This window comes from Octodon degus, unplaced genomic scaffold (assembly GCF_000260255.1).
Source record: "Octodon degus isolate 3935 unplaced genomic scaffold, OctDeg1.0 scaffold00028, whole genome shotgun sequence".
NCBI lineage: Eukaryota > Metazoa > Chordata > Mammalia > Rodentia > Octodontidae > Octodon > Octodon degus.
In genome coordinates, this window is record NW_004524604.1 from 19,559,672 (window position 1) to 19,570,041 (window position 10,370).

Below are 10,370 nucleotides of genomic sequence, written 5' to 3' on the forward strand. Positions count from 1 at the left end.
ACTGCCTTCTTGCCTGCAGCATCTGTGCCTTTGTTGGCCACTTGACAGGAACATTCACCAGGGCTGGGAACAGCACCGCTGAGAAAGCTCCCACCCACCACTCTCATTTGCCGATTCTCTGGACCACCCAGTCCTGCTGGCAGAGAGGGCAGCGATTGTTCTGCTTCACCCACAGGGACATGCAGCAGTTGTGGAAGGAATGATTGCATTCTCCCCAGACCACTAAAAGACAGAAAAAGAGAAGATGACAATGATGTTTCAATTGAAATTGCCAAGTTCAAAATTATTTTATAATATGAAAAAAAAATCTAAAAATTTTACTATGAATAAAAGGCATAGTTCATAATATTCAACAAAGATGAATATTTTGTCAAGATATTTTTCCATCTACAAAAAAATATATAAACTTACATGTGGAAGTTATACTTAAGAATAAGTCACTATTTGGAGGACTTTCCATCCCTGAGAATCTGTGAGCTATCCAATCACTCCTAGTTCCTGAATAACTTCACATGCTGTCTTCTTGAAGTCAGATTAAAGGACCTGAATCTTCCTTAGATCCCAGACCTTCTCAGTCATCCACACTGACCTTAGTGATCTTTTGAGCATCACTTCATTAAAAAAATGTCTTCCTTGGGGGCCTGCCCCTTAGCTCAGTTTTTTAAGTGGCTGCTTCAACAAAGCAGTCAGGCTCAGGTTGCTATGGTTTGATCCCCACAACTCAAGCCAGCCAAACCTGCCCTGAAGACATTTGGAGCAAAAAAACCAAAAACAAACCCCCCAAAATGTCTTCCTGTTTTTTATTTATCAAGCTATAATGAGTTTTAAATTTTTTCAATCTATCCTTGGCTATTATAAAGACAAGTAAACATCAGTTGTACATCCAGTCAGCCATTTCCTAGAAGTGATGAATTCTGTTAAATCATCCACAAGCAATATAATTCCTCACATGACAAAATTTTGGCTGGGAAGAGGCATGTCCCTCTGTGATCAACAAAGTGATCCCTTCTTCACAATTCCCAAATAATACTCTGTTTTCTGGAGACAGGGTCTCACTTTGTAATTCAGGCTAGTCTTGAACTCGCTATGTAGCCCAGGCTAGCCTCGAACTCAAAGTAATCCTTCACCTTAGCCTCTTGAGTGCTGGGATTATACGCATGTACCACCACAACTAGCTCCAATTGTTTTTAAAGCCAGAAGCATGAAAGAGAAACTTTAACAAAGGAAAATCATCCACCATATGGAATAAAACTTCAAATTGGACTTCATTTGCCCCTTGCCTGACCCACTGACATGACAAGAGTAAGACTAAGTGAAAACAATATGGGAAAAAACATACTACGCATGAAAAATCTACAAATACTATAAAAAGCAATCAAAATGATGATCTCAATAACAGGACATAAAAACTTTTGAACTGCTTAAATTAAGTAGCTTAAAATAACCTTTTAGTCCAAGATTATAAAAAGAATTTTATATATTTTAATACATAAACTACAATCTCTTTAAAAAAATACCTGAGACTTAGAATTTCTCTTTAGTGACTATATCGTAAGAGTACTGAGATTAAAGTGCCTGCAAGCAGGCGCAGGGGCCAGGGTGGATCCCTGGGCCTGCCCTGCCGGGTGGGCCCTAGCCCTGAGGGCTGCTAAGATGGCAATGAACAGGCAAGTCACTACATCCTAAACACCCTGTAGGCCCTTCCCTAAAAAATACAAAAAAAAAAAATTTTTTTAATTAAAATAAAAATTTAAGCAGTATTTTGACAAACTTTATAATTTCTTAATATTCTTTTTGATTGTTAAAATCTTTAATATGGCCATATCTGAGGTAGCTAACCAATTCTTTTTTATTTTTATGTATTTAGTACATGGTCTCACTCCACAGATTGGACTCATAGTGATCCTTCCCATTTTTTCACCCTCCCAGGTGCTAGTATTACACATGTGTGTCACTAGGCCCCTCTCAGGGTGCCCCAGGAAGTGGGGCTGGCATGGCAGGCTGGGGATTGAACCCCCAGCCCCTGTGTCTGCATAAGCAGGCACTTTAATCCACTGAACTATCTGGCAGCCCCAACCAATTCTTAATTATAGCAATAAAAAGACTTGCAGATTCAATCCATTAAGGCCTTTGGAGAATTAACATTTTATAGTCATAATGGATCACTGCTTTACAGTTCGTTCTTGGGTATTCATAAAGTCAGTCTTAATTGCACATTCAAACATTTGCACTGAGAGAAAAACCTTCAGTTGAAAAAGCCAGAGAAAGAAATTATAACATACCAACACAATCTTCTTGTTTGTTTTCAGCTTGACATCTAAGACAGGCATCTGAAAGTAAACAAACAGTTCTCATTCTGATGCTCAGAATATCATTAAAAAACCCAAACACTTCACAGATAAAAACCCTAAAGGTAAGCAATCAAGATAAAACAATTATACCATTTCTTATGGCTTATGTTTCAATGTCCCCCCCAAGCCTCTTGAAGCTGGCCACAGGTGGGGCTTTTTCAGAGGTGGCCGGATCTTCATGGTGCAATGCTAGGATAGGGGCATTAGAGCTAAGGGTGTGAGTGCTATCCACCCTAAGTAGCCTGGATACAATCTAAGGGTACAAAGAGCCATGGTTTCCACTTGCTTGCTTTGCCATCTTCTGCATGCCAAGAGCTGTTTCTTCTCTGTAGTGCCTGTCTGCTTCACCACCCTCCCTTGGAGCCAACCAATTATGCCCTGAAATCTCTACCAACTGTGAGCCAAATTAATAAATCTTTCTCCTTTAACTTTTGGTGTTAGGTATTTTGTCCCTGGAACAAGGATAATAACTAAGATACTATTAATTTCTCATTTGAAAATAAAGAGGAATAAAGTACAAAACATTTTCATTAATTTACTTAGAGGATTTTTTTTTTTTTTTTTTGGCTGGCTCAGACTGCCTTAAGGGCGGGTCTGGGGATCAAACCATGGTCCCCTGAGCCTGACTGGGTTTGCCAGAATAGGTGCTTAAACAACTGAGATAACCCAAAAGCCCCCCCTCATTAATTTACTTATGACTAGCAACAACTTCAGAAGGGTTACTGGCTATTTTTGCAAGCTCTAACAAAAAGATGCTTCAGACAGCATCACTAGAAAAAACACTGGAGAGCAATACGGCATGCTCCACCATCTTGCAAGTTTCCATATGCGCACTGATCATACTCACACTGATCAATTTTACAGGCAGCTTGTTTTCAAGACACCACTGTAAATACGCCACGCCTCTTTGTTGGTGTTTGCTTACATACAAAGAATATAATCAAGGATTCTCAAAAAACCAACAAAAAGTTCACTGGGGACAGAATGGAAAGGAGTTTTCACAATATAACTTTCTTTTTTTAAATTTTAGAACAGGGTCTACAGGGTCTCACTATGTAGATTGGACTCATAGTGATCCTCCTGTGTTCAGCCTCCCAAGTGCTGGGATTAAGGCATGCATCATCACGCAATCTTATTCACTGTCCTGTCTCAGTGCACCCCAGAGGTGGGGCTGGCACAGCACACCAGGGATTGAACCCTAGTCCCTGCATCTGCCTAAGCAGGCTCTTTAATCCGCTGAGCTATCTGGCCGACCCCCCCCCCAAAAAAAAAAATTTATAAACTACATATTTGGTACAGGGTCTTGCCACGCAGCTTGGACTCAGTGATCAATCTGTTTTTAGCCTTCCCAGAGCTGGGATTACAGGTGTGCACCACCATGCCCAGTCTCAGTGGCCTGCAGAGGCATTGCCTAGGGCGGGGTCAGCATCGCATGTGGTTCTTTGTGCTTGCCAAGCAGGAGCTTAGAACTCTGAGTGATCTTGCCTGTCCCAATTATGTTTAATAAATTACTTGGGAGTAAATACTAGGGATGTGAACCTGTATGTTGTGTGAGAAACTTACAAACTTCATTCTGTAGTACTTTTTGCTTGGTGTGGGAGACAATACAGGATGTTTTAGATATCAGTTAAATACACTCATTCACTAGTTTGGAAGGAGCTGAAAAGTTGGATGAAAGGAAGTTCAAACCAACTAAAAAAAGTTTTTAGCATAAATGGAGAACAATAATTCTGTAAAAATAGAAATAGCAGAGTTGAAGCCTGCTTCTCTTCTTACACTGGATTATGCTCAGGCATCTGCTCCTCTCCACAGGCACTTACCCTTGAAAAAATACCACCACCCTGGTCTCTCCAGTGTGGACGAAAAACAACTATGCCTCCCAAGGCTTTCTTCAATTCCATAATTACCAAGCATCTACTCTCTAAAACGATTTATGCTCTGGCCACACCAAAACGAGCAAGGCTGCATTTCAAGGAGTTCACTAGCAAAGGGGGAGCTAGACAAGCAAACAATGAAGCATCACGAGGATCATGATTTATCAGTGGAGACATGGTATCTGCACTTGGCTCTAGTTCTGTGCAGTCACCAAATTTTAAGAATATTTGGATTGGTGATCCTAACTGCTGCTTGCACAAATTAGAAAAGGCTCCAAAAGGTTATGTGAAATGGTCACGTTAACATCCAACAGCGGAACACTGGTCTCTTGGGCTTTCATAACATTGCTGCATGGCCAAACCTTTCCCCCTTTCTCAGCTTTTGCTCACTATCCCATCTGCTCCCTTCCTAGTAAAGGGAGGACACTGGGAGGTGAGAGAGTGTTATTTGCATTGGAATGAGGTAACAGGCCAGGGAGATGGCTCAGTAGAATAAGCACTTCCCTTCCCTGGCAAGTGCAAGGGCCTGAGTTCAATCCCCATGGGGGGAGGAGGAGGGAAGGTAACAAATTTTTGGTGTGCCAAGTATAATAAATCCTTTAGGTGAGATAATTCCAAATATTAAGGAAATGGGACAAAGTGGATTCTTGTAATATTAAGAAATACGAATTACATAATTAGATCATCAAAAATCAACCCATATCTATACAAATTCCTAAAGTTTCCGAAAAAAGACAAATTCAGTGAAGTTCCTAGTGTCTACAAGAGTGCACTGCTAAGGAACACAACAATGACACCTTGTAGAATGAAGCGAGGATAAGGACTAGGGAGTCTGAAAAACAAATTTCCTTTGGCTGTCACCTAACCACTAAGTGACCACCAACACCTCATAAAACAAAATACAAAGGTCTACTCCGGACTGTTTTCCAGAAACCAAAGTATAGGTGCTGTAAATAGTGAGGATTAATCTTGCAAAAACAGAATATTGGCTATAATTAGCAAGTTAATGATGAATGTGAATTATTTGTGGCCCATACTTTGACTGAAATAGCCTAGTGATATTTATTGCTCAGTTTCAATCAGTATTTTAGGTTCTGCAATTCTACTATTGAAAAGTTTTTTTCTTTGGAGAAAATAGGTTGTTTTTTTTTTTTTTTAAAAAAAGAGACATCGTTTTAAATACCTTTTTGGGGACATTTTTATTAATAGTAATACCTGTTTGTAGCACATTAGGAATACAATCATCCTTGGGGATTGTACACTCACCTCAAAAATAATTTTTTGATAGGGTAGTTCAGGTTGACCTTAAACTCATGATACAGGCCAGGCAGACCTCAAACTCACAGCAATCCTTCTGCCTCAGCCTCCAAGTGCTGGGATTAAAGGCGTGGACCATCATGCCTAACTAGACTTCTATTCAATATTTTATACCTTTTTACTGTGCCTTTCCTTCTTGCCACTTCCTTTTTAAACTAGAAAAGTTTAGTTTCCTTAAAAGGAAATTTATAGCTCAGAGTGGTAGGACATGGGTATTACCTCAGTACTCTGAGAGGATGACACAGGAGGACCCCAAATTCCAACTCAGAGTGAGCAACTTAGCACAAAAAAAAAAAAAAAAAGCTGCGGATGTAGTTCAGTGCTAAGGTCCTGGGTTAAATGAATTCTCAGTAGTTTAAGAATAAAAAGGGGGGCGTGGGTTTACAAAGTTTGTCCCACAAAAACAAGATGACTATTTATTGGCTAGTTAAAAATCCCTCTCACACTGAAAATTACTCTTGTTCTTAAGGGGTGGGAGTGGGATGACTGAAACATAAGCAGCTATTTAAAAAAAAAAAAAAATCACATGCAAAAATAAGCAGGCCATGTTACCAAAGTCTAAAAATATTTGAATGCCACTGTTGTAAATTTACATTCTGGTAGCTTTAAAGACTCATTCTCCAAAAAATATGCACAATTCTCTTTATTTTCTCCAATTCTCCCATTTTTCAGGGCAAGTCAGTTTCCTTCAACACCTTCAAGAAACACCGCCACCGAAGATGCTTTCACAATACTCTCCCTAACTGAAATACATACCTTCATATATGCACATATCTATGAAGTTTTGTTTAGGGATAAAGGGCCGATATTGTCCAATTCCCAGGAAACGTAAACAGTCTTGGGACACACTTTCAGCGTGGCGAATTCTACCCGGCCCGTTTTAAATCAATCCAGACCTTTTAACCCAGACTTTAAAAAATCCAGCCCCGCCGCAGCAGCACAGCAGCCAATCAGGAGACACAACAGCTGCACACACTCGCCCGCCCGCCCGCCCGCCCGCCTGCAAAAGTCTCTTAGTGGAAGAGGAGCCCTGGGCATCCCGCCGGTGCGGGGCTAGAACCGCCGAGGCGCGCGCCCGCGCCCGCCCCCCGCGCACGCTGCCGGCCCGCACGCACACTGCGGCCCCTGCCGTCCCCAGAAGGCCCACTTTCACTTTCCTGGTCACGCCCATTGCTGCCTGAAACGCGTCCTTCTCCCAGGAGCAGCAGTTTCCCGGGGCTCAGCCTCTGCCCCGCGAGGGCTGCGCGCGGCGCGGAGACCCCCCCATCCCCCCACCCGCCGCCCCGCCGCGGGAGGAGGCCCGCGGAGGCCGCCGGGGCCCAGGGTTCAGCGCTTACCCATCACCTGGACCCTGCAGATGGCGCACGTATCGCACTCCACGTCCCAGCTCCACATGGCCACCGCGTTCCACTTCTTCAGCGAGAACATTTTGTCGCCTCCCGACTTGGAGCCTGCGCTCCCCGAGTGAGAGGACAAGGCGCAGGGCTCTTCGCCGTCTTCCACGTCGGCCATGGCGGCGGCGCGGAGCCGGCGGCGAAGACGTTGAGTTGGGGGAGGCGGGCGGCTGAGGTGACTCCCCGGGGCCGTCTAATCGCCACAGCGCCGCCCGCAGGCCGGGGGCAGAGGTCGACCTCAGACTGGTGGCCCGTGATTGGCTGGTGCGGTGCGGTGACGTTGTAGTGCCGTCACGGGGCGGGGACTGAGGCACCGCCCTTCCCGCTGGGCCAGCCCGCGGCGGGGGATTTCCGGAGAAGCCAGGGGCAGGGCCAGGTTTGCAACTCCCAAGCTGTCATTTTTTTTTTGTTAATTTATCCTGTTGTCCCCTCTTCCCAAAAGTAAACTAACAGAGGAGGAACTGAGGTCACGTCACTACCTTATTCTTGGTATCGTCAAGCCTCTGTGGGCCTCGGGAGGCGCAATTGTTGACTACATGACTGTAGCGATCTAGTAGAAATGGGGTTCCGTGTTCCCCAAACTCTTGTCTCAAGCTTTGCCTAGTTCATTATCGTAGCCAGTGAGGTTTACCCGGGGCGTGATAATTGCTAATTGAAACTCTTTGGTCTGAGGACGTTTACACTTAAAATGATTAGGGAGTTAATGAGCTTTTGTGTTTGTAGGAGATACGTGGGTATATAAGTAAATGATTGCTTTTTTAGGCAATTGAAACAAAATTTAAAATATTAATTCATATAAAAATAACTAATTAGCTCATTACAAGTTATCATTAGAACAGCAACAGCACACTTAGCTTCTGGAAAATTCTGCTGCACTCTGAAGAGAATGACAGTGACTTTGTAAGAGGACCTGGATATCTGTGAGGACTGCTGCAGTGAAGGAAAGCCTCACTAAAGAACAGAATTTGCTAGTGGGGGCACATAGGAGTACCCAGCAGGAGAAGCGTGAAGAGATCCTGCTGACTTCCCCCAGCTGTTGCCAGAGCAGAGTAATAGTCGTGAAGGTTGACACACTGACTTTATGAGCCTGACAAAAGTGTCTCTAAACAAATTCAGATGAGCCATGGGAAAACACGTCTGTTCTCTGGAACGACCACACATCTGCCTCGGGATGGCTGTAAATGTTAGACAACTTATAAAGAAGGAGAGGGAACCAGATGAGGATAAAATGTGCTCAGTCAGAGAGACACCAGCTGTGTGAGGAGGAGAGGGAAGCTTAGAAGGACCGGCGTGCAGCCTGGGGTGGCCAGGTGGGGAATCTGGGGCCACACAGAGCCTCCTCCCTGCAGTGCAGGCAGGAGGAGAGGTGGGGCCTGGAAATAAGGAAGCAGCGAGCTGGCGCTTGATGCCAGAGGAAAGTTTTTGCAGAGTGGCAGGAATGAATCGATGTGCAAGAGGCTGGTGGAACAAGCAAGCAGGAAGAGCAGGGATGGATGTGGGGCCCAGGTGCGGTGGGCACAGGCCTGCTTGGGCTGTTGGAGGAGACAGCTGTGATTTGCCTGTTTTACCTCCTGAGCTATCCACCTTCTAAAGGGTCCTCTTGGGTCCTAAGCAAAGGACAGGGGCTTAACGGCCTTAGAAAAAAGGGCAGCAAAACAAGTATATGTTTGCCCTGTGCCCTGCTCCCTCCTCATCCAGCACAGTCCTTCCAGTCCCTCTCACAAGTCTGAGGGATGTGGCAATGAAATCCAGACTCAGACTCGGCCCTTGGACCTATGTCCTCCACTGCGTGGTCTCTGTTCCTTCTGCTCAGTACATTTAAGATGTGGTTCCTTTTGTTTGATATTTTTCCTTAAAGCAAAATACTTAAGTCCCTGAAGAAAACAGTTTTTTCTTTTTCTTTTTTTTCAGTGTGCTGTAGGGGTAGGGGTGTATAGGTAGGAAAAGAATAGAATAAGGGTGCCATTAGGTTTTCTGGCTAATACTTACCAGAAAGCATTAAATGTTTACTGAAAGGAGCAGGTAACAGGGAGAGGGAGAGACGTAGGCAGAGCAGGGGGGGACGGACCCCAACCAACAGTGCCACCCCTCCCCATCCCCCATAACTGTGAAGGGGGAGGGGTTATGTATCTTAAAGGAAACTCTTATGTGGTGTATTCCTACTCTCGGGGTCACTGTATTGCTGCATTAGGTAACACACATCCCCTTAATCACTAACTCCAAGCTGCCTTGTCTCCCTTCTAAGCAACCTACAGAGCCAGAGGGAAGACAGGCAGGCAGGAGGAAACCAGACAAAGCCGCACAAAGGAATGTGCATGTGGGTAATGATAGGTTCTGGCCCTGGTATGAATTGCTGAATAATTATGGTGGTCATCTAATATGGCTGAAGCCCTTAAAAGCCCATCTTCCTGAGACCACCTCCCAGCTTCTTCTCCAACTCAGCCCAGAGTACAGTTTCCTTTCACCCTTTGCATTGCCTCAGGGAAGGCCCTAGTCAGCTCTTCAGGTGTACCTAAACATCCCCTCAAACCCCACCCCTGGAAAAAGGCCATAGAAGCCTCAGCCTCCTTTTGTTCCAATCCAGAGAATTCCTCATCTTCCCCACATTCTCTCCATGTCCTCAAAGATAATAAAGCCCCTTTCCCTTTTTCCTTCTGTTTCTCTGCTGTTCCTGGTGCCTGAAAAAAACCTATCAGGTAATAGGCATCCACCCAGACAGCCCAGGTAAAGGTCGGACTTGACAAGTTCCGGGGTAAGGGTTCTGCAAAACATAAAAGAAGGCCAGGACAAAGGCTCAGGAGGAAATCCATCTTTCTGGGACCTCCCCCACCCCCACCCCTACCCCCCAGGCCAGCTTTTTTCTTTTTTCATTTTTTGAGACAAAGTCTTGCTGTGTAGCCCTGACTCAGTTGGACCTCAGTACAATCCTCCTGCTTCAGCCTCCTGAGTGCTGGGATTACAGACATGTGCTACCACAGCTGGTGCGTGCCTGGCGCAGCCAGCTTTCTGTCTTCTGCTTCTTAACTCCTTATAAATAAAGTGTCTTCCTTTCTTAAACTGTCTCATAATTTATATCAGTGCAGTGGTAACCTGGTTATCTGCCCATCCTAGCAGTGTACCCCAGACACAGCAGTTCAAGTTCAAATATTTTATTTTTTGTATTTAGGACAGGGTGTACAGGGTCTCACTGCGTAGTGATCCTGCTGTTTACAACCTCCCAAATGCTGGGATTATAGGCGTACACCACTACACCCAGTCTCAATCACTGGCTCAGCATCTCCCAAGGGTGGGGCCAGCAGGGCAGGCCAGGGGATCCAACTCCCCACCCCTCCATCTGCCTAAGTAGGTGCTTTAATCTTCTAAGCTATTTGGGGCCCTTCAAATATTTTTGTTTATTTTTTGATATTGGGAATTGAACCCAGGGCCTCTGCACT

At 44.7% G+C, this 10,370-nt stretch overlaps 1 protein-coding gene across 2 annotated transcripts; it reads right to left on the reverse strand.

Moving 5' to 3' along the window:
- Positions 1-14: 14 nt before the first annotated feature.
- On the reverse strand, positions 15-7,297 carry Rnf7 (ring finger protein 7). 2 transcript variants are annotated; one of them, XM_004629228.2, is made up of 3 exons: positions 6,887-7,297; positions 2,283-2,330; positions 15-222 (listed from the first exon to the last, which is right to left on the reverse strand). In XM_004629228.2, exons 1-3 carry the CDS (start codon positions 7,052-7,054, stop codon positions 166-168), a joined length of 273 nt encoding a protein of 90 aa, XP_004629285.1. In that variant the 5' UTR covers positions 7,055-7,297; the 3' UTR covers positions 15-165. The 2 variants fall into 2 exon arrangements, with proteins under 2 accessions (XP_004629285.1, XP_004629283.1); XM_004629226.2 differs by having other exon boundaries at positions 6,880-7,287.
- Positions 7,298-10,370: the final 3,073 nt, after the last annotated feature.

What these genes read in the sequence shown, in the direction of transcription:
- Rnf7 (XM_004629226.2), bottom strand. Translation starts at nt 7,054, where the DNA reads ATGGCCGACGTGGAAGACGGCGAAGAGCCCTGCGCCTTGTCCTCTCAC. An exon ending in CTGCAGGGTCCAGGTGATGG is followed by an intron (nt 2,331 to 6,879) that starts GTAAGCGCTGAA and finishes GTTTACTTTCAG; the next exon opens with ATGCCTGTCTTAGATGTCAA. An exon ending in CAAACAAGAAGATTGTGTTG is followed by an intron (nt 223 to 2,282) that starts GTATGTTATAAT and finishes TCTGTCTTTTAG; the next exon opens with TGGTCTGGGGAGAATGCAAT.